The sequence below is a fragment of the Athene noctua genome, chromosome 7 (genome assembly GCF_965140245.1).
Source record: "Athene noctua chromosome 7, bAthNoc1.hap1.1, whole genome shotgun sequence".
Classification (NCBI taxonomy): domain Eukaryota; kingdom Metazoa; phylum Chordata; class Aves; order Strigiformes; family Strigidae; genus Athene; species Athene noctua.
The window spans coordinates 22,240,874-22,265,194 of NC_134043.1; the positions used below are offsets into that span (position 1 = coordinate 22,240,874).

A 24,321-nucleotide genomic window follows, 5' to 3' on the forward strand; every position below is an offset into this window, starting at 1 on the left:
GAAGCAGAAGGGACACAAAGCCACTTCTAAAGCTTTAGAGCTATTCAAACTTAAGGATAATTCCTTAAAAATTTTTAAACATTACAGTGTCGGCATATCACCACCTCACATCTCAAAAATAGAGTGCTGCTACACACTATGCAGTTCGGCTCCTCTCCTCAAAGTATAGGAAACAATTCTGAAAGTACAAATAAATTGCTGGTACCTTAAGCCATGCCTTGTGTGAGTTCTTCTACCTGGAAGTCTTTATATCCTAATGTCTCCATGTTCAGATGAATGTTTTCCTACCCACAGATTAATATGGGGTTAGCTTCAATATTCTATTAACTTGACTATAGGGAGTATCAGTCTCACCTGGCTGATTTTTCTTGTTGAGAAAATGTAATTGTTCAGCCCTTTTGGTAAGGACAAAGTACAGCTGGGAGTCATGGACTTAAACCCTAGGCCTTCTTCCAGAGAAGAAGTTCTCCTACATTAATCACATCTTCACAAAGTCAATGAGAAATGACAAGGCATTCAGCTGGGAAAAGAAAATCTCATTTACCAGTGCTTTTTCCAACTAATAAAGCTCAGTTTCCAAGAAAGTATTAATTTGAACACAATCTGTTTACCTCTAAGTCACACCCAACTACAGGAGAATAAGAAAAGTGACTGTTCTCTAATGAACATACAATTCAGTGTAGTAATTGACAGCACTGCCAATATAAACGCTATCACAGGAAAAAGGGGACCTAATATTCTGTGTGTTCTGAAAATGCCTACTGATCAGGCCTGCAGTAGACACAGGCAAATGAAGCCCTCATTTATAAGTGCTGTGAGCTTGTATTACAAAGAGTGGTAGAGTTCTGAGCATACATAGAGATAGAACTTTAGACATAACAAATTTCATGATGTTATCAGCTACAATCATGTTATTTTCTGTCACTTAGCCTTGAAAACTTTAGGTGTCTAGATGCTTCCTGAATAAAGCCTATGAAGAAGTGTTTCAAAGAACGAGGTTTCTGACAGAGGCAGCCAGGCAGAAGCTCGGGTGCAAATGCCCTTCTGTATTTCCAGTCTCACGCTCAACAGTAAATATTTGCTGAATTAGGCCCCTGGACTGGAAATCTGAAGACCTTGTTTACCTGTATCATTTCTCATATACAAATAATTTTTTCGGTTTTGAAAACTCCACAGCATGCAGTTTTGGCCACAGGCATTCTGTCCTGAAAACTATTATTTGACAAGGCACACCACATTTCTATCATGTATTTCTTAAAGCTGTTAAAAGTGCAAGCATTTTCTAAAGACAATATTATTTTTGTCTTTTAATATAAAACTGCTGCATTGTAATTTTTCTTATTTTGTTCAGCTCTTTATTATTACTATTGTATTACTATTATTTTCTGAATCAACTCTCTACCTATTTATGACAGTCACACACTGTAGCTACTGCACTCAGGTATGATAAAAAGCTAGTGATTGACATAAAAAATTGGCCAAAGTCCTTCTGTTTGTGTGCATCAGTCCATGAAAAATGAATGGCAATCTGTCATCAAACTGCCTTTGATTTGTACTAGTTTAATGCAGCTTTCTTCTGATGCATTATTTTGTTGAGAAAACCTAAACTTCGGGACTAGGCAACACTAATTTCCTTTCGATGACAACCACAGGATAAGCAGGTTTTTGTTTGCAGAAAATTTCAGGAGAAAAGAAGGCAGGCATCCAAATTAAGATTTTTTTTAATGTTTACAATTGGAAGCAGAGATGGACACTTCTATTCCTCATTATGGAATGGGTGGAATAAATTACAGAAAAAATTATAGAATAAAGTTTGGTTTTCATTGTCCCCTTCCTAAAAAAGAAAGGATTATATTCATTAAGTTGCTATACTCTTTACAAGTAGCAATTAATCTTGCTATCAGTTAACATACCATTAGCTGCACACTGTTTTCCTTGTTGATCACCCACAGACCTGAAGCCATCTGCACAGAAACATTCATAGCTTCCTTTAGAATTCTTGCAGTCTTGGGTGCATGTTCCGAAGATCTCACATTCATTGATATCTAGACATAAGTTGAGAAAAAAAAAGAGCTTAATCTCTTTTTTCCACATGATGGTCACCTTTACTCCAGAAGAGACTGTCCCTTCCCCACATACTCTAAAAGACCATGAACCTAATAAGTGATCTTTAACATCAGCATCTGTTATCTAACATCATCACTCATCTCCTGTTTAACGTGTCTTAACTACAGATTGCTAATAAATGTGTTGCTTCTGCTTATCAGATTGCTTTCCAGAGAAACACTTTTGGTCATGTATTTCTGTGTTAAATCACCAAGGAAAGACAAAAGATGAGTCATTACTACAATGAGATGCAAGGGCAAAGCCTTCTTGAAATGTTGAAGCGAAGATACTTAGTCCTCAGAAAAAAATGTCATCAGGAAGGAAAGGGAGGGTTGGCCTTGGATCATGTTTAATAAAACTACAAAAATTGTCCACAACAGCTGGAAGCAACAAACAGAAGTGTTCTCGTCAAAACATACTGAAATGGTAACTGTGAAAGTATTACATTGCATGACCACAAACAACGGCATTTGGGTAGACTCTTCACCATATTTTATCAGCATATAACCAGGGCAAAAATATGGCACAATACACCTTTTACTGAAGGTCTGTTCTGGAGCAGAACAAAAGAGTATAACCTTCAGGGAGTTTTCTTTCAATAAGGAAAAAAAAAAAAATCAGCAAATTAGCAAATTCCTGTGCCTCAGATTGCAAAGATATGACAAAACCTATATATAATAAGGCAAAACCATACACCTACAGCCACCAAAATCTTAAAACAAGTCTGAACTGTGGAGCCAGTTCTCTGTTGAATGAGGCCTGCATGTTAGAAAATATAACTTGGCAGCAAAACTTTTTAGGAAGCATCTTCTAAACATATAAAAATCCTGTTAGAATGTAAAAATGGGTAATCACATTAGAATGATGAAGGGACAGGTCACTGAACACTTATGATTGAGCATACCATCACAGGAGTTTCGATTAGTTTCACTGGCCTTGTACCCTGGCCTACAGGAACAGATAAAGCCTCCTTCATTGAGGTTGGTACAGTTATGTTCACAGATGTTTTCTGCACAAGTTCGCTCTGTTCCAGGATCTGAAAATATAAAAGTAAATCATAAAATTAAAATTAAAAAATAAAGTGATAAGGGGGAGAGGGGTGTCATAATTTTGATCATTATTATAATTGAAAATGGTTTTCAGGTAGACAATGTTAGTTTCCTTTTTATCTAACTGAAACTCAATCATCTATTCTCTAATGCATAACTAACTAGAAGAGGATGGTAAACACTGGTCAAGACAGCTGTCAACTAAGAACTTCAAGCTCTAGAATTAAGTGAACAGTGTCAGGATAAGAGCCATAACCATCAAAGCTCAACTTCTTTAAGAGAAGTGGCATTCCACATTACCACCAGTCTTCAGCAACTGCAGAAACTTGACTCTAACTCCTACCTTTTCCAACCTACCCCTTTCTTACCAACTAAGCAAAAAATGTTCTCAATTACTGTCATGCATAATACAGGTCCTACATCATTTATATCTGGAAATTAGAGAGAAGATGACAACTTGTTCGTGTCATGCCTAATCTAAAGCCTACTGAAGGCAATACAGGTTATTGCACAGAATGCACTGCACTTTAAAACATGCCTATAATGGAAAAGGCAAGTCAGGGATAGTAGATACTCTAACATACTCTTCTCAAAGTACATATAGAATTCTATTGATTCTGACATACTTTACATATACATAGAGTAGTTTCAAACTAAAATCTGTTCTATAAATAGAAAAGATAAATATATGTTGATTGACAAAGCATGAGAAAAGATACAGATGTATGGCAAAGATATTACATTGATTATCTCCTTTATACATATACATTCAGTGCTGATTATATTAAGTTTAAACAGTTTAATTTCAGATATACGTAGAAGCATAAATTCATTGTACACACACACACATAAATATTCCATTTTCTCTATAACACAGGTATTTGATGTTGGGAAGGCTGTAAATGTTACTATCTGATCTGCATCCACAGCTATCCCCAAACAGTAGAATGCTGACTGCCAGAAGGTGTCTGTTTTGCACTGTTTCATATCCTTTCTATACTTCTACATTTTCATCAAGTCATTGCATTATGTTATATTACCTAAAGGCCATTGGGATGGTATGTGAAATGGAGAAACCAGCTGCCTCAAAATGGACTGCACTATAGGCTTCTGAGTTATTTGTGTTTTGCAAGCATGCTGGATTGTAAATCACCAGTGCATCATTTGGCACATTTTCACTTGAAGCCATCAGAGCCTGACAAATTGAAATTGCAAGTACATGCTCATATTATCACTCTGCAGCTGTCTATATATTGATGTAAAAAGTTAGGTTGTTTGGTTTTTTTTCCAGATTCCATGAGAATACCCTTTCTTGCCTCAAAGTTCAAGTCAAAGCTTTTGTATCTAAATGAATGCTAGTAAATTTATAATGTGTAGTTAATAAATGTTGTGCAGAGGATCTGAGAGGGCCTTCAGCCTGAGGACTGGCTGTCCCTATAGAATTCTGTGGTCATGTCTAAACAGGAAAATAAAAACATTTCAATATACTTTGTTTTTAGCAGGGCTAGAGCAACCTATATCAGTTCAGAGTTTGCCCATGAAAATTCCACAGGTTGGCCTATTGCAATTACAATTGAAATATCTGGATGTTCTTGCCTCTATAATGCAAACCACTTCAAAACAAGATCAAAACTAAGATCAAACCCTTTTTGTGATGCATCAATACTATAAGCCTAAAAAGGACTGTTCAGAGCGCTGAATTTCATAGAATCATTTATGTTGGAAAAGACCTTTAAGATTAAGTACTGCCATAAATCTAACACTGCCAAATCCCACTAAACCATGTCCCAAAGTGCCACATCTACAAGTCTTTTGAATACCCCAAAAGAAAGAAACAGAAGATATTGTCATGGCTAATTGGATAATCCTAGCACAGGTTAATTAAAAATCAATATTTCTTAGTATACTATTCAGGAAGAAACATGTATTGTTATCAGTTTCAGAAATTTTTATTTCAATAGCATTATAATTATGTATTCTATTGATATTATTACTTACTGCAGCCTATTTCATCAAAATGGTCTCCACAGTCATCATAATTGTCACAGACATAATGTAGAGGAATGCAATTTCCATTACTGCATTTGAATTCTTCAGTTGTACAAGGTCTTGGGGTTGGTTCTCTGCCTACAGTTGAGAAGAGAAAGATTCATTCCTCTCTCACAGTTTCAGCTACACAGTACCAACAGATAACACTATTTCACATTGCTAATGAGGAAGGTGGTGTAGTCTGGTGATGACTAGTGTCTTTGGAAGTCTGTAGTAAAGCTCAAATGATAACCGGGGCCTCCTGACTTCTAGTTATATCCCCATGAACTCAAAGAAGCCCCTCCATTTCATAAATATGGAAGATAAATTATTCTTGTTAATAGTAGATTGAATTTTTTTAATAGTGCAAATCTATTAATATCCTTCAATGATATACTTCATACTACTGAAGACTTCAAGAGATTGAGGTATTAGTAAGCTATTAACTTTAAGAACATTGCACAACAAAGCTAGTAAATAATATCATTAAGCAACAAACAATATGATTAAACTTGATAATATAAACATAGTCAATAAGAACTACCAAAGATATCTGAGGGCAAAAACCTATTGAATATTAACAGAGCTTCAGCAGGATTTGGGCTTAAATATCAACACTGCTGCTATGTGCATAACAGTGCCACAAATTCACAGGTACCTGCTTCTCTATTTTAAAAGTCCCAGCCATCCATCCCACCTTATTTTATGACACAGACAAAGTCCTTCCTTATTTTAAGTGGAGTTCATAATAAGTTGACCCAATTTAGCTGCTGCTCATAATAAAATACAGTATGATTTTACTTTTCAGAGAAATGTTTGCTGATTTGTGCTACTTCTATGGAGAGCTGCAAATACTTAGTACCAATAATCCTAGTTCAAATTATTTCATACTGAACTCTAGTTTTTATAATTTATGTTTAATTTTGACATTTCTGTAGTCCTTTGGCATTATTCAATATTAAGCACATCACAGCTACTGAATTTGTTGCTCAAGTTTGTGTAAACATACAGTGTTCCTCTTTCTCATCACTTCCATCTCCACAGTCATCCTCCTGGTTGCACAGCTCATGACTATATATACACCGATTGTTTTCACATCGGAAACGGAATGGAGATTCACAAGCAATATCCACTGAAACACAGAGATCAAGTCAGTCACACTTTGATACTTCATGCCATTGAGTCACAAATGATCCCAATCACTTATATCTGGTAATATTTACATATTTCCTGTATTTTAAAAGGTGTGGAGGCATTCAGACCTAAAAGAATATTTTCTCCACATTTTGGTGATTGTATCTTAGGAAATTTTTTGTCAGAAGACATCATCTTTGGCCAAAGGCAAACACTGAGCTTTCTAGATTTGTTTATGAAGTAAACCGATTGAAAATGCAACATGATATTTAAGTGGATATACAGCACATAACTGACAAAAATTGTTTAAGTAGCACCTCCAACACTTCATTTTTAGAGCTAAAGTCAGGACTCCTCAACCATATTCACAAAGATGTCCCAACTATACTGATCGTTTTAAAAGCTCAGCAGCTTGAAGAGTATGTGTTATCTGAATTAATCTTTCATAGCAAACTGTTGTTCTTATTTAGATAATAGTGTCCTTATCGATTTGATGTTTCTCCTTACTTTTATAACCACATATACAAACATCTGCAAAGCAGTGAGAAACATACTGTAGGAGGATGAACTGAACCTGCATATGAAGCAGAATTCTCAACACCCATCCTGAATTAAGTCTGTGAGAATCTTCAGTGAAAATAAAATATGTAAAATTTATTTTCTAATTGTTCTCTCTATTGTAATTAGAGATTTTATTATGCATATTGCTCATTTTAGTATAATTTTTCTCTCTTACAGCAAAGGTGAAGTTCTTCATCAGAGTCATCTCCACAGTCATTATCACCATCACATTTCCAGTATGGCTGGATACAGACATGGTTTTTGCATTCAAACAGCATGGGTAGACAGTATGTACCATTAGGATACCGTGTGGCTGAAGAAAAGGAACATATTATGACATTTTCATTTACAATGAAGATTTTACCTTTTTCTGAAAAATATTCAGCCCAACCCTATATCATTTTTTCAATACCCTTCTCTCCATAGAATAAGATACAATATGAGGCACTGCAAAGATCTACAGCAACAGCAGACTGCAAGGACTGATGACTTCTTGGCAGCTATAATGTAATTAATTTGGGTTTGAAGGAATAGTGAAACAACACAAGTTACTCCCTGAAGCTTCTGAAAATAAACTGTCATTAATTTAACAAATGTTACTTGAATTTGTTACTGACAAATCTAGTTCAGTAATAAAGGTAAATAGTATCACTGGCACCAAACGTGAATAACTGAAGAATCTAAGACCCAGGATATCTAATTCTAAAAGGACTCATGTTGGTATAGTAAAATAAATACCCAGATTCTGTAAAAGTTGTGAAAAAAATTGAACTAGAGCAAAAAGAAACAAAAAATATGACTCTTCCAACCTCCATAAATCAATCATACTCCTCCCCTTTCAATGGCTTCTCATATGCTTTTTCTTCCCTTTAAGAGCAGCCAAATGTTGTGTAACTCAGTCTCTGAAAGATTAACTGTTCCGATGTACATTCCAGGATATGTTCACCATCAGAAAAATAAAGGTCCTACTGTGCCGATGCCCATTCTAACTGAAAGCACAGCTGTCAGTTATGGGAAGTACATGGGAAGATGCACTGATACCAACATGAAGAGAGAGAAATTCTCCCAAGTACTGAAGCCTAAAATAATTTGAACATATAAGTCAGAATCAACACTTCAGTATCACCTAAAAAGCCAATGTCAGTCAGCACAGATGGAGCACAAAGGTGATATTTTCATTCCAGCTGGGAACAATACTTTCAGGGTAAACAGCTGGAGCTCCATACAAGCTACAGTGTACAGACGTTTTTTCACAGTAGATAAATATACAGAAGGAAGACAGAATCAGAAAAGCATTTTATTTCCTTGGCTTCACTGATACTTTAGGAAACTATACATATCTTTGAGCATGGCAAGAAACAATCCCATTACAGAACTTTGTTAGAATATGATACAACTGAAACAGTGAATCTTGCAGCGTCTGTGAGATAGTAAAAAATTTTAATTCAATTGCATGTGTATCTTCTGCTGGACCTTGTAAACACATTAATTTCCTAGCATTAGGAATGTGTTTACAGTCAGTGTAAGAGATGGCAACCGTTATTATATTAAAAAGCTGATTCAAAATATTATACTTATGCTGAATTTTTATTAACATCACTGAGCATTGCAGAAGTCTATACCTCCAAGGAGTTATCTCACTTAGAGAAAAAGTGCAAATCTTTCTGGAAGTGAGCTCAATGAACAGCAATTGCAAAGCTTGAAACTCACGACAAGTTGCTTCATCAGAGAAATCAAGGCAGTCTGCATTTCCATCACATCTGAAGCGCTCTGCAACACAGTGCCCACTGTCACACTGGAAATAACCTGGGTGGCAGGTCCTCAGCTCTGAAAAGATTCAGAAGTAACTGCTCAAATGTCTTCTTGTTCAAATCCAAATAAAACATTTATTTTTTGAGAACAACATCCTAAAAAAGACTGCAAAATCCCAGACCATTAAAACTGTGGTATCGTCTACTTTTGGTGGAATAACTAAAGTGGATCTGGTCAATGTTATTCCATTAAAGATGCTTTCCATACAAGATCGATTTGCAGAAAAATTTAACACATTAGAAACAAAAGTGTGAACATGTAAGAGGTAGCATCCAGACAATACGCACCACAGTCACGTTCATCCGAATTGTCTTCACAGTCATCATCATGATCACAGATCCACCGGGAAGGTATGCAGCGTAAATTGTCACAACGGTATTCACTTTCCGTGCATTCACGAGGGCCTTCATTTAAAATGAATGTACAAATATGAAAAGTTTCCTGGATGTAAACATCCACATCTGTCTCATTGAACCAGACAAAAGTAATATGGGCAGATAGTGTGGTATAATCCTTAAAACTACATGATGATAAAACAGCATTCCCCCTAATACTCTTTAACTGCGTTAAATGTTCTATGTCCTTCTTGAAAAATTCATTGTGAATTTTGTTTCATCACAGAATTATACAGGAATTTTTATTCCAAATCAGAAAAAAGGGATCCACTCCCATTGTTTAAGGAACTATATAATACTACATCTGCACACAGGGCAGAACTCAAATGTCACTTCTTAGTGGAAAACAGGAATTTGTGTTAGTGTGATGACACAAATTTATCAGTGTTTTTATGTATCCAAAATGCTTCCTTGTGATATCACTGTGGTATATCAGCAAAGACAAGACAGCCTATAGAGTAAAACAATGGAATGGTTGCGATTAAGAGTTATCTGTCCCATTCTCATAAGAAATAAGATCGTTAAGTCAGAAGCTGGACTATATCATAACAGCTAAAAAAGAACTCACTGCAGTTGTGCTCATCAGAGTTATCTCCACAGTCATTATCTCCATCACACTTCCAGCGCAGTGGGATACATCGATGATTGCCACAACGAAAATCTCCAAAAGGACTGCAAGTCATCTCCTCTGCAGTATAGACAGTTTGCCAACAAAACAGCATATATTAGCATAGTCTTTGATAAGATGAAATGCACAGAAGATAATGAGAATAAATAGACGTTCATGTCACAGACTGGGCCAAGTAATAGAGAAGTGATTATGAAACAGCTGAAATAACTATATAGAACTGCAATGGAAACACTAAGAGATAAACTTTGCACTGTCAAAGAAGGGTATCTTGACCTGATGACATGTTACAGCTTCTTTTCTAGTTCTGATACAGTGATCTGATGTCCTCTAACCTTTGTGTATAAGAGGTTTAAACACAAATGCAAGGGTCTGGGAAAGCATCGTCATACTTCTCCTACTGATGATTTTACCAGCACAGGAGGTAAGTTAAGTAAATAAACAAACCTAACAGTTTCAACTGTCTAAAATAGTTTGGCTCAAGTAAAAATATTTCATGTTTCATTTGATGACATATTGGGCAAAAATAATAAAATCCCAATCTTCAGAGCTCATAAACATGTGAGCTGCACAATGAGTTGCTGCACATTAAATTTTTCCTAAAGACAAATAACTACCAGGGTAATTAATTGATATCAAACAAAATATGCCCAGGTACATTATTACTGAAGACTTTCAGAAAATCAAGGTGTAAATTGGAGAAATATTGTAGATACAAAGTTATGTTGAAATGACCTCCTTCTCCAAACATACCACAGCCTTGTTCATCACTGTTGTCTCTGCAGTCATCATTCCCATTGCACACTGCCCACAACGGTATGCAACGGTAGTTGGTTCGACAGCTGAACTGTGTGTGATTGTCACACCTATAGGCAGGACCCACTGAAAGAGGCAGTTGTCAAAGTTAGTTTTGTAACTTAGCCAGTAAACTGTCCTTGCTATTTTGCCTTTCAAAATCTGTTATGATTTATAGTCGATTATTCCTACTAAAAAAAGATATCTGCTAACTTCAGTGTTGTAAAAGAGAATGCATTAAATGTATCTGATTTTACTATCTTTTCCATTCTATGTTGCTTGTATTCTGCATATGCTACAAACCCATGACAGGTTCAAATGACATTCAGTGTGCTTTGCCCTGAAATATTTAGAGCTGGTAACAGTGCTCACAGAAGCCCCAAACCTGGAAGCCAGAGGAGGCAGATTGTCCTTGGGTGGCAACACTTAGTCACGAGTTCTTCCAGATGGCCAGTGACTTAAAGAAACATGCTGGAGCACATAGGAAAATCCTGCTGTTAAACATATGCTAGACTGTGCTCTGTGCTTGTTCTTCTTGTAAGTTTTTGTTTCCAAATCATGTCTCTTATCATAGGAAACTTCAGGTTCAAGAAATCAGACTTTACAGAAAGTATGACATATATCATACTCCCAGTTAGAACAAGGTAAAAATTGGTGAACTGGCATTCACTGCTTCCACACAAGAAATGGATCAGCATATATCCTTTTTACAAAATGTTGTTAGGGGCCAAGCAAAGGATGCTGCTAGCATCAAGCAAGTCAGAGTGAGACACTGTCAGTTCTTGGTAATCTGGCCAGCATAAACAAGCTTCCTCCCTTTCAAGAATAAATAAGTAGTAAATTATCACATAGCCTCTATGTTTTCTAACACTCTTTACTACATGATTGCAATTAGCTTGCAGAAAATATTCCTTTCCAATAAAATTTCAACTTCAGGAACACTAAGTAATGCAGTTTGCTCTGCTTTTGGTGCACTGTAACATAGGCAGCTTACTACAGTTGTGTGCTTACTGCATTCGTGAAATGGCTCATCGGAGTTATCACCACAATCATCATCCACATCACACTTCCAGGACTGTGGGATGCAGCGGCCATTGTCACATTTAAATTGGCCTGGGGGACAGGTTCTACTGGCACAGTGAGTACTATCTTCATCTGAGTTGTCACCACAGTCATCCTCTCTATCACACTGCCAGGCTTCTGGGATACATCGTTTGTTGGCACACTGCCACTGATGAGTTTCACACTGGTGATTAGCTGAAAGAATACAAAGTGGCTGTTAGGATACTGTTCTGCTGATTAAGGATACCAATTAAACTCAGACACCAGAGTGAAAAGAGAAGGCATATTTTACTAGTGATAACAGTGATAATACAGAAAACATGCAGTAAGAAGAAAGCAGAATAGTGCACTTAAAGCAGGAAAAAACAGGGTAACGCATTAAATCATTACTACACGAGAGAGAGAATGGAGATTGAGAAAAATACATCACCACTTGCATATATTATCATCGTCCAGATCTGCAGTCACTGGGGAGCCCCAGTTACAGCGAGGATTTGGAGACCCTGTCCCAGCAAGTGGGAAATCCTACGCGGTGCGTCCACCCGTGGGTGAGGCTTCCAAAGTCGCTGCAAATGGGCCCAGCCTTATATACAGAGATCGACAGGCCAGAATAGCTGGCACCTTTGTTCTGAGCGGAAAATTTCTGGTTTCATTCTCCTGCTGGATTCCACCCAAAGCCTGGCCAGGCCTCAGTGGGGGAAACCAAGGGAGTTTCTAACAAGGCCAGGTACGTGGGTTCTCAGCCCTGAACAAGGCTAAACGAGGGAAGTTGGATACATTCTCTCCTCACTCCTGATTATATTTTGTCTAAGCTGCATCTTTCACTAGCGAGTTTACATACTTTGTTAATGATTATAGACTAAGTTAGCAGCTTCGACTTGGGGCCTGTTGTTCAGGCTTCAGTACTTCAATGCTTTAGCACTTTTTACATCAGCATAAGTGCATTGTTATAACTTAGCACAATACCTACTAGCACAATGGTTTTCAGTTACAAAATATACAGGATTCATCTATAGGTCAACTCTGGCTTGGGCCAGTTGTCCAAGCCTTAGCACTTCAGATATTGAAACTTACAGGAATGGTCTGCTGCTGTTATGTCAATTGAGTAGTTATGTTTAGACAAAAAGCTAAAAAGAAAGCCAGTTATACTTTAAAACATCCCATTTACTTGCCCAGTTAAGGCACAGATTTCTAATGTCACATGGCACATTTCCCACAGGCATCTTCAGAGAAGCTCACTGAGGCTCTACAATTTTCTAGGAGTGAGACAGATACTATCTTCTCCTAAAGCAGAGGGTAGTAAACCCAGCATTCAAACATGATTGAGCCGGGATCTCCCAGTCACTTTGCAGAGGAGCTAAGTGACATTGTGGCTCTGGCCATGCTATCAGCTTAGATGTATGTTACCTGATGAGCCTTCTTCTCTGACTATGAATGAACATGTCAGAAAACGTAGCAGAAAATCATGCTAATATAAGCTCCACAACCTATAAATGTTCAGCCCCTGTTTCTAAAGGGCACAGTACTGGGGTTGCTCTGAAGGTCTATGAAAACAGGAGTCAACAGTGATCTCCGCTTCCAGACTTTGTATGTCTCACTGGCCACCACCCCTATTACTTTTTTACATACACTGCCAAAGTGTTGAAGAGAAAACAGTGTATTATAATTTCCTTATATTTTCTAGACTAAAGGATTCTATTCCCGTGCACAAGTTGATGAGCAGAAGGAATTATATAGACCTAATCTGACTTTTGTTGTACCTGTACATTAAAACTGGTGACACATTATGCAGCTGCCACATTTCTACTCACTTAACATTCCCCTGTGCCACATCTAAGACCTCAGCTATTTGAAACTCAGGTAAAATTGACATTTCATTTAATTCTGTCATTATTAGAAACACTTTGCTAATGGAAGGCAATGAAACTATCAATTATACAACCACACTGCTTTCCCCCCCTCCCCTTCATATTACTAAGGTCTCAACTGCCAGAACTACATTATTTACATAAAGAGAACTAAGGTTGTGCTTTTAAAAACTGACATAAGTACGTGGAATAAGAAAGGTTTATAAAGAAATAACATTACTCCACAAGCATAATTAGGCTACATTTCTAAAATACCACCATCACAAACAGCTCTCCAAAACAAATATTCCCACATGATCTGGATTTGCAGTGCAAAGGGTGAAATAATTTTGTCTCATCACGTAAAGATCTAGAATACAGGAAAAATTAGTACACTTGGTAGTCTGACCTGGGCATTAGGAAGTCTTAGATTCTTCATACTCACCATGGTTTTACTCAGAACAAACCAAAGTGGATCCTGCTTCTAGTATTTTATACCTCAAATTGTAATTTATACCAGTTCAAATATGTCTCAAAGGTATAGAAAATGTTTATGTTTTGATATAGTACATTTTTACTCTTCTTTACACTGCTTTTTAACTGAGGTGAATTGCTCTAGCAGGTACAAGACTAGAAAAGACTGCATGTCTACCTCACCTTTTCATCTGTAAAAAAGGGATAATGATTCTGATATTTACATGTAGTTTACACATTTAGTACTGGCAAGACACTTAAATTTATTAATTATAACATACCACAAAGTACAGGATCTTCATCTGATCTGTCATGGCAATCTGGCTGGGTATTGCACAAGAAATGTGGGCTCGTGCAGTTCCCATCATTACACTGGAACTGACCGACAGCACAGTATCGGTGTGGACAGGTAGGGGGCTCATCAGAGCCATCTCGACAGTCCCTCTGTCCATCACATTTCCACCAGATGGGAATACACCTACAAAGAAAAAACAGTGTTTTCTTTGTTGAGGATACGTCTCTACAGACATACAACCATCCTTTCAAAGCACAAAAGACAGTGTTATCTCAGTATTATTGCTTGGAACTTGAATTTCATGTCTTCCATCTCATATGTCAAATGCTAACAAAATACGCCAAATACTTTCACCAGAAACAGATGATATTGGTGGGCCTCTAGAAGGAAGTTCACAGCAGATTAATAAGGATGTAATTTTTATGCATATTTGTGGTAACCGTCTCTCAAGCTTTTTAACTCAATTTTCAAATAGGTTTTTAATTAGGTTACAATTTAATATATCAACTGAACTTTAGCACAAGGAGTTCACTAGGGATTATCATTGTAACACTGCTTCAGAAGGCCACTCAATAAGCACACTCGCCTCACAGATCCAGAGTGATACAGTATCAGCACAGGAGCTCCTATGTGACCATTCCTCTCCCTCCACTGCTGCTGTCTCAGAAAAAGGGTCAGAAATGTGTCCCCACCAGCTAAATGGCTTTCCTGGGACACTGGCAGAGAGCATATATTTGGCAGAAACAGATATATTGTAAAAGATGTACAAAAAATAAAAGAAGGTTTAAGAATTAAGAATAAAAAAAAAAAAAAAAAAAAGAATAGAAGAATTAAGAATTCAACTGGAAATAGTTTCTGGAGGTATATGTTTCTAACAATCCAAACTTTGCTGCTACATTAACAGCCTTATATAACAGGAAGAAAAGTAAGAAAATACTATTCAAACAATGAGTCTAAAAGCATTTTTCCAAAATGGAAGCCTGTCTGGTCTTGTCTTTGTCTTTGCAAGCACACCACAAACTCATAGCAAGAGCAGAAGGAATCCCTAATTTCATGCCCTTTTGAAGAGACTAAACTGTAAAATAGATCCTTAAAAAGACATTGAAAGAAAGATGGTGAGCAGTAGACTTACCTCTCTGTGTCTGCACAGAGAAACTGGGTGCTAGAGCACATTGGAAGGCAGTGGGCTGTATTGCCGAACTGTACTATCATGAAGTTATCAGGACATTCACAGGAATATCCCTGACCACCAGCTTTTATTAGACAAAGATGGGAACAACCACCATTGTTGGTGCCACAAGGATTGTTAACTGGTAAAACAGAAGAATAAATATTACCATACTTTGCAAATCCCATGACACAAAGGTCTCAATCTACAATAGATTCCTCTAATACTCTATTGAAAGCTTAAATGCAATAAATTGAAAACCAAAACGTAGATAAGCAGGAACTTTGTGAGAGAAATATGTATGTTTTCATGTAAAGGAAATGTATGTTATTAACCCATGACATTTTATAAACTAATTTGAAATTATTCATTTCCAGTCATTGCTATTCAAAGAAAAGGCAATTTATAACTGTAAAGTAGAGGTCTACATTTACTCCATGCATTTAGTTCCCCTCAGCAAAGGCAAAAGCTGAGTGCACTCAGGGCCCTTTACAACTAGCTTCAAGATAACAGCTGACCCTCTAAATGCAAATTTAAATGTTTTCTCACCAAATGGCTGCCTGTATGGATGGTAAACATGGATGTCAAATGGCCTGTGTGTGGTGTTCACAAGAACAGTCCTGTCTGATCCATCATATTTATTTCCCTTTTCAACTGTTCTTGTATTCCAGTCAGTCCAATATATCGTGTCTTCAAAAATCGTTATTGCAAATGGATGAGGTAAAGTCCCATCATACACTGTGTGGCGATGATGTCCATCCAGGTCAGAGTACCTACACAAATGTGCCAAACATTCAGATAAATGCTGAAAAATCTTCACATCTTTATTATGTATGCTTATGGTACTTCATTACTGGTGACTAACATCATACAATGTGGGCTCCTATATTCCTAAATTTTACAGGTCTTTCTGATTTAAAGCCCTCTCTGATGAGATATCTTTAATAAGTTTTTATATTTTTACTATCATCTTGCTATAGAGGGAAATTATGAAATACAAGAGAGAAAAAGAGAGAAACATACATATAATTAATACACATTTTTAACACTTCAGCATAGAAAACGCTGCCAGAATAAACAATGTAAAGAATAATAGAAGTAAATACAAATCTAAATGTATATGTAAAATGAACACAAATATAAATACTAATATAAATACAAAGGATTATTTTTAAAGTATTTTAATGCCTTGACAAGAACCAAAACAGTAGTTATTCATTTTTACTGATATTTAAGTGAAAATCTTCTAACACTAAAAGCAATTAATAGATTTTTCTTGATTAACAAAAAACCCCCCATATGCTAACAGGAAATTTCATGCCATACTTATGGACAAACATTCAGAGATCTTGTAATTATTTGCATGCTATTTTATTAGCACATAACTAGTTTAGTTACAGTTCAACTCTTTATCTATAGAGGAAACAAGAGAATCAGAAAATATAGTGATTTTGTACTCAGTTTTGCCTTGGTTCAGGTTGTACACCTAGATATAGAGAAGATGCATATTCAAGCACAGACCATGAATCTTTTCACTATAATTTTTGGACTACTTCCAGTGGGACCTAGGATGCAATTATAGGAAGTAGGCTACTGTGTCATCTAGTGATTTATACTGGCTACTACTTGAGACTTTCTGACTCTGGTTTCCTATAGAGTCAGTGGGTAGAAATATGTATGACACTTAGAGCATCTATAAATGCTACCACAACAACCTGACACGAGCAATTATTCAACTGTTTTTTTCTTTTCTGTGTACGTACTCAATGTAATTTAGATGGGCATCTGCCCAGTAGAGCTTGTCGTTGGTATAATCTATGGTGAGTCCATTGGGCCACTCTAACTTTGTAGAGATAATCACTGTCTTCTCCTTGCCATCCATGCCTGCTCGTCCAATATAGGCTCGATCTGCCCAGTCTGTCCAGTAAATCTGTCTGTTCAAATAAATGCTTATAGTTAGGACTGTAGTAAAAATATGCTGAAGTAAATTAGAAGCCACACCTCAAATACAACAGAACTAAAGCAGAGATTGAGGAAGATAGGAAAAAAGTTAATATACTTGTTACTTTAACTGATACAGCAGATAACTGTGTGATCACAAATGTCTTCAAAGAATGCAACTGGCAGCCCCACCATCCATCAAACCACACACACTTTTATCAACCTTTTTAGCCTTGCAATCAAAACTTTCTTGTCCACATGGAACTAAATTCCACTTTCAATGATATCTGACAGCCCTGCATATATAGACTAGATTATTAGGAAGCATTTCTTTCCAGAACAGGTTGTTAGGTGTTGGAATGGGCTGCCCAGGGCAGTGGTGGAGTCCCCATCCCTGGAGGTGTTTAAGAGTCGGGTCGACACAGCGCTGAGGGATATGGTGTAGTTGAGAACTGTCAGTGTGAGGTTAATGGTTGGACTAGATGATCTTCAAGGTCTTTTCCAACCTAGACGATTCTGTGATTCTGTGATACCTAGGAAAGGCAAGCTACTCTTTTTCCTATGCTGCAACTAAGATCTAATGCCACACAAATCTAAATGAAGGCAGCCAAAATTTATTTCAGGTTTTCAGAGACAGTGCAAGACTATTTGCAAAAGAAAGGAAAAGCATTCTTGAAATGTCATACCCATATTTTGGATGAACAACAATTGCTCTGGGGTACTGAAAGCAGAAAGTGTTGTTGGCATCCACACACCGATCCACCAGTTTTTTCCGGAATCTTCCATCAAGTTCAGAGACATAGAGACAATCTTTGTAGGCATCCACCCAGTACAATTTTCTGAAATGTTTTAGAGTTAATTTACTTACTCTTATATAATTCTTTTGGCTTATTTTGCTTCATAGCATCTTAAATTTCATAGGTTTTGTTTGTTTGTTTGTTTTTCCTAAAAGCAATATATCCAATATAAGGGAAGAATACACATACTGTACTGACATCTCTCCATGCCCCAGACTGCTCTTTTCACTCCTGCCATTCCAGCAGCCACAGTCATTGGTGCCAAATTCAAACTTGCAGTTGCCTAGTTGAGTAATAATATGCCATTTGGCTATAAATTCCTAAACACCCCTTCTCTTCCCTTCATCTCCTATCAACAATAGCCAATGAAGAGGAGCAGGAAAACAGACATGCAGTGCAATGGATTGTGACCAGGGCTGTAAAGTATTGGAGAGAATCATCATCTGTTCCATGCTGCCACCTCTGCTTTCATCAAACAGGTAGAACAGGTGCCAGATTCTCCTTTAAAAATTCCTAAGCACTTTGACGGCCCAATTTAAACTTCACCTAGAATTTTCTAACACTTCTATTACTTTGTCTAGGAATTATACACAGCTGTAATCAAAGAAATCATGCAAGATGAAGCAACAATTTTTAAAAGTCTGTAATAAAGAAAAATTTCTAATTTAATTAGAACTACAGCAGGCTACTTCAAAACTGTCTGCACAGTTGGTCAGCTCCAGCGTCCACAGGGCCATTCCAGAAATAGCCTGACAGATACAATCTCTGTCTACACCATCCCAAGCAGGACCATTCCCACCAGGGAGGAAGAGAAAGTAGCCTTCCTAGTCTGCACTCCATGGCATCCTCAGTCCTCTCCCTATACTGAAAATGAGCAGAAAAACTCATCAACCATTGTATTTTCCTTTCTGAAACACCTAAACAAAAACTCACTGAAGACATAATTAATAGTAGCTGAAATAATTCAGCAACTGTATTAGTAATGGAGCAGTAGGACCACTTTAGCTAAAATTAGGCTTTTCCTTCCTCACCTCTCCATGAATCATAAAGCATTTGGGACTGCTGATAGCATTAATTATCATTAGGTTTAGAGACAAAGTAATTTAAAAATAAAAACTATTATATTGACATATTCATATAAACACTCTTATATAAGCTCCGAATGTGACTTTTTTAACAATTCTCTTTATTTGCAGAGACTGATCCATGATGCAAACCTTTCATACTGATAGTACTGCACTCAGAAAGCAAAACCTGATTAAACAGCCAAGAGCACTGTCAGAGAGGGCACCACATAAAGACAGTTTATGTGGGAGCAGATCAGACTACTTTTTGACACACAACCACCTCACCCTTATACTGCCCTCCTTAAAGCAAATGATGTGGATCATATTGTTTGACTGCCAAAGATGCATTTTTCAAGAGCAAAAGAAACATGCTCTTCACATTGGTACAGGAGCTAAATTTCATTGATGTTTACTGCTACTTACAACAGGTAACAATTCCATTGAATAACATACTGTTTATGCACAGAGTGAAGCCTGTATTCCAACACCAACAACTGCTAGCAAAGGAATAAAGAGCCTAAGCTCAAAATCCCTACTCTGCAGCCACATGCAACATTTCACCTGCCTGCTTGCTTAGTCTGTTCATTAACAGTTTCCCAACAAGTTTTTCCCAAGGGTCATACACACTACTTTATTACTGATGAGAGAGCAACTCTGATATAACCTCAGTATACTAGATATGAGAACAATTAAAGGAAAGTGTTATGTAATGTATTAGATGCTGATAAACAATTCCAGAACAGTTGTGTAGACTGCATCCACAATTCAAAACTATTTCAGCACTCATCAGGAATTTCATATGGAGTGGGAGAAAAACTCTAAGATAAACTCCCTCACACATCATTTCCTTAGTAGCCCAGAAAGACAGAAAACACGTTTTCTTACCTGCCAACCCAGTCAACAGCGATACCTTCCCCGTTGGGCACATCATCACTTATCACTGCCTCCTTATTTGTTCCATTTAGGAACATTCGTTCAATGACCTTCCTCCCCACATCAATCCAGTACAACCTCTTTTCCACCCTGTCAAAGTCCAGTGCCACCACATTTCTCAGTCCTTGCAAAATGAGAGAGTAAGACTGGCCATCTGCTGTGAGATTTCTCAGATAGTAACGGTTGCTAAAAATAAGGTATGGGGAGATATTACTATTTTGCCGGCAACTTTTTCCATCAGGCTCCCGGATATAGCCTGGAGCACACTTACAGATGTAGGAGCCAGCTGTGTTCTCACAAATCTGGCTACATACTGATGGAGTTTCATTGCACTCATCAATATCATCACAAGTCCGTTTATCAGACATAAGTTTGTATCCGGGATGACAAGAACAGTAGAAACTTGTCTGTGTGTCTGTACAGTCATGATCACATCCACTGATTGAAGGGTCACTGCATTCATTTATACCTGGGGAAGGAAAGGAGTTCTGTTCAAGGAACCGGCTAGCAGCAAAAATACTGCAGTCACTTTCCAGTGTACACTCCCCGTCTCTCTCTCCTACTAACCCCTGAAAATGCTGATATGAATCTGGACTGCTGTAATAAAGGAGCAAGGAAAAGAATCTAATCTAATCTAAAATTATTCTAGCACCTTTGAGGTCTGTTACCAAATACACTGAGTGCAAAATACACACTTATGAATGTTGTATTTTGGAAATGTAAGAGCAATACATAACAATGTATAAACTATATTTTGTTTATATAATTAGCTAATTTTCATAGTTTATTAAACCAGTATATAATAATTATTATTTAATTAAAACAAAAAATCAGATATATAAATTTCTTGCAATCCTTCTGAGAGACAAGTATGTAATAGATATGATTGTAATTAAGCAAATGCCTGATGAGTTCCTTTTTTTTTTTAAAGTTGCCTCAGCATTTTAAATTAAGACAGTACAAATAAATCTACACATACCACATCCTTTTTCGTCACTATTATCTAAGCAATCATCCAATCGATTGCAGACTTTAACCATTTCAATGCAGTTTCCATTGTCACATTTAAAATGATGGGGAGAGCAGGTTGCTTCTGGTGTACTACAGAGATGTTCCAGCTCATCAGATTCATCACCACAGTCATTATCCCCATCACAGATGTAGGCCTTGGAAATGCAGCGTCCATTCTGACAAGTAAACTGGTGCTGTTGACATGGTTCATAGATGCATCCCCTTTCATCACTGCTGTCACCACAGTCATTCCGCCTGTCACACCTGAAGAAGAATGAACACTTTCAAACATAACAAGGCAATCACTGTCTCTAGGGCAGATGGATAGATACGCTCTCCTGTTTTCCAAAGAAGGTCAGATATTATTGGCTGCAATGGAAGAGACTTTCAGAAATCAGGGTCATATTATATAGTCTGATCCTGTGAGTCTTGCTTGTGCATGACAAGCTCACCACAGGAGAGGTTATTAGGCACAATAAAAGGGATAAAAGCTAATGGTGAGCACTGGGGATATTAACATAGAAAATTCCAGAGCATTTTCAAGTTAAAACTAATGCATGCATGCAGAGCAGATTAATAGTTTAATTACAACATGCAGATCTACTTAATAGCTAAATAGCAGGGGAAAAAAGGTTGAATCAGCTCCTTCACTTTAAGCAAATTTTGACAATTTCTGCAGCAGCTCAGGTAGTTACAAACCTGTATGTGTTTCGGATGCACAAGCCATTACTACAAGTAAACTCATTTTCTGTGCAAGATCTTCGTGTGCAGTTCTGGTGTTCATCAAGCGCATCACTGCAGTCAGCATCACCATCACAGATCCATGCCCGAGGAATGCACCTCCTGAGTGGGGGTCGATTGTTGGCACATGTGAACTCTGCTGCTGTGCAGTTGCGGTTTGCTGAAAGAAAAGCACTTTCACTGACACACCAAGTTATACTCTGCGTATGTAACACCCTTCCCCGCCACACACATGCAGGCTGGATATCCACCCGTAATTCACAACAGAGCCGTGATCTGCTGCACATGCAGAGACAGATACCACTGCACCTTCTCACATACAAAGCTCATATGCATTTCCACTAATTTTCACTGCTCTTCATGGAGGCTGACTGGGAGCTAAAGCACTTTAGGATTCCTTAGGCAATGCTGGCATGTGCAGAACTCTGGATCTTGTTGGATTCTCCGTATAAGCTTTTCATGTGTCCGACCAGATATTCTGGGAGCTGAACAGGTGGAAGGCCTAGGCGCTCTATCCCCTGCTTTCTTCAAGGTATTCTGTGCTCCAAGGATCAAACAGAGGGAGTACCATTGCAGTTAAAAAGGGCAAGGACTGCAAGTGTATCCAGCTGCTGTTAAAAGAATCAAGAAGCAGGACCCGGCTTGGTGAACCTTCGTTTTTGTTAGCCCTTTAAACAACCATGCTTATTTTGCTTGCTAATTTCTAAAGAAATTACGCAGAAACTATGTGGTTATGCACATGCACAAGATGTAGTGTGTGACGATCAGGAAGTATCTCTGCTGGAGCTGCTATTGCTGCCCAGATCATAACAAGAACCCAGGTTAATTATATCTCCATTTGAATTCAATAATTCAAAGAGGAGTAATCGCAAAATTAGAACATCTTTTTCTTTAAACCTGTCAAATATTCAATTTTTATTCAATATAATGAAAATGAAGGGACAGGAAGAGCGTAATTCAGGCTTACCATGCACGTTTATGGACAGAAAAATTGGCAGAGGGTGGGAGTTTGGGGGTCGATTGCTTTTTTTCTGAAAAATGGCTGCAGGACAAAGAAAGTGCGGTATCTATTTGCATTAAACACCTACCACAATTATGTCTTTGATCCTCGTCACTCATATCCCCACAGTCATTATCACCATCACAGATCCATGTTGCCGGGATACATCTGCCATCATCACATCTGAACTGGTCGCTTGAACAAGTCCGCACTTGGGGCACTTAAAAATGAACACAGTCACTCTGCTTGTTAAACTAACCTGCACTGCCATGAAAATCTACTGAGAAAGTTATTTTAGGGAGAATCTTATGATAGTAAAATGTAAGATAGAAGCTTAAGTTTAAAACAGTTAAGGTATAAGCTGTAAGACATTATCTTAAGCTAAAGGTGCAACTCCAGCAACGTGCAAAGTGCACTATCAGCCCTGCTTAAATCATAGAAAAATTTGTTCTACCTTGTGTTATGACACCTTTTACAGTGACAATAGAGTTGATATTACAACATAATTACTATGTTGTAATATCAACTCTCAGTGACTTTGGTTAGCCTCTCCTCTTCCTCCCTGGAGATTACTCTATTTCTTTTCACCTTCTTCCCCCTTCTGCTGCTTATTACCATCAGTTTCTATTGGACATACAGGGTTTGTTTATTGTAATACTATGATACTGTAGCTCATACTGTGTCAACAATGTTCCTCCGCATCCCACATGCCTTTTTTGCCCAAATGCGGTATTGCACACACACACTTTGCGTACAGCATAACACCTGTTTTTACATCCAAAACAATATCAAAATACTTTTCTACTTGATTCACCACCACAGCCTTTATTTATAAAGAGACATTACATTAGGTTATATATTAGGAGTAATCACATTCAGAGCAATCAATTGTGGCAATTAAAAGCCTTCATATTCGATACACAGCTTTAAGACTTGAATCACTCAGTGACTCACATTCTTTAGAGTCAATAAATAAACCTCAGAAGATACTTTCTCCTTAGTCTGGATTCAAGCTGCTGTCTACAAGAAACTACTGATTTCCCATAACCCACCTTGTTGAGTGTAAACTTACCACAAGAGGCAGGTTCATCAGAGCCATCAGCACAGTCTATCCCTTGATCACAGTACCAATGAGCAGGAATACAACGTCCCGATGTACAACGAAACTCACTATTTGTGCAAGTCAGTGAGACTGGAAGAAAAAACCTATGTATGACTTCTTTCTTTCTGTTACCTTTCCAACTTGTTTTAAGTTGCTTTTGAGTCCATGTTATGCAAAAATATTACAGATCCCAAAAAAGAAAGAGAAAAAATTATGCTAGGAAGGATGTCTTTTCACAGCCTATCTGCAAAGAGTTCATTGTACAAACTAGCTTGATCTTTCTATGCAAAAAATGGGCTTAATTCTCTCCTTACGTATATGTATCAGCTAATAAGTAACAGAATTTGCCCTGGAAATAGGATTGCATACAACAAC

The 24,321-nt window shown here is 37.4% G+C and overlaps 1 protein-coding gene across 4 annotated transcripts in view; it reads right to left on the reverse strand.

The window, feature by feature from the left end:
• The window catches only part of LRP2 (LDL receptor related protein 2), a 128,517-nt gene that overhangs the window by 18,103 nt on the left and 86,093 nt on the right, over positions 1-24,321 (reverse strand). For all 4 annotated transcript variants that reach the window (XM_074910085.1, XM_074910083.1, XM_074910084.1 and 1 more), the window contains 20 exons: positions 23,917-24,036; positions 22,933-23,064; positions 21,803-22,004; positions 21,072-21,367; positions 20,045-20,561; positions 17,982-18,134; positions 17,118-17,288; positions 15,904-16,127; positions 15,319-15,496; positions 14,173-14,369; positions 11,520-11,765; positions 10,467-10,595; positions 9,654-9,773; positions 8,978-9,094; positions 8,589-8,705; positions 7,054-7,191; positions 6,193-6,315; positions 5,154-5,282; positions 3,011-3,142; positions 1,914-2,045 (listed from right to left, as the gene is read on the reverse strand). In XM_074910085.1, coding sequence (XP_074766186.1) covers positions 1,914-2,045; positions 3,011-3,142; positions 5,154-5,282; positions 6,193-6,315; positions 7,054-7,191; positions 8,589-8,705; positions 8,978-9,094; positions 9,654-9,773; positions 10,467-10,595; positions 11,520-11,765; positions 14,173-14,369; positions 15,319-15,496; positions 15,904-16,127; positions 17,118-17,288; positions 17,982-18,134; positions 20,045-20,561; positions 21,072-21,367; positions 21,803-22,004; positions 22,933-23,064; positions 23,917-24,036 — 3,573 coding nt within the window. The remainder of the gene's footprint in view (positions 1-1,913; positions 2,046-3,010; positions 3,143-5,153; positions 5,283-6,192; positions 6,316-7,053; positions 7,192-8,588; positions 8,706-8,977; positions 9,095-9,653; positions 9,774-10,466; positions 10,596-11,519; positions 11,766-14,172; positions 14,370-15,318; positions 15,497-15,903; positions 16,128-17,117; positions 17,289-17,981; positions 18,135-20,044; positions 20,562-21,071; positions 21,368-21,802; positions 22,005-22,932; positions 23,065-23,916; positions 24,037-24,321) is intronic.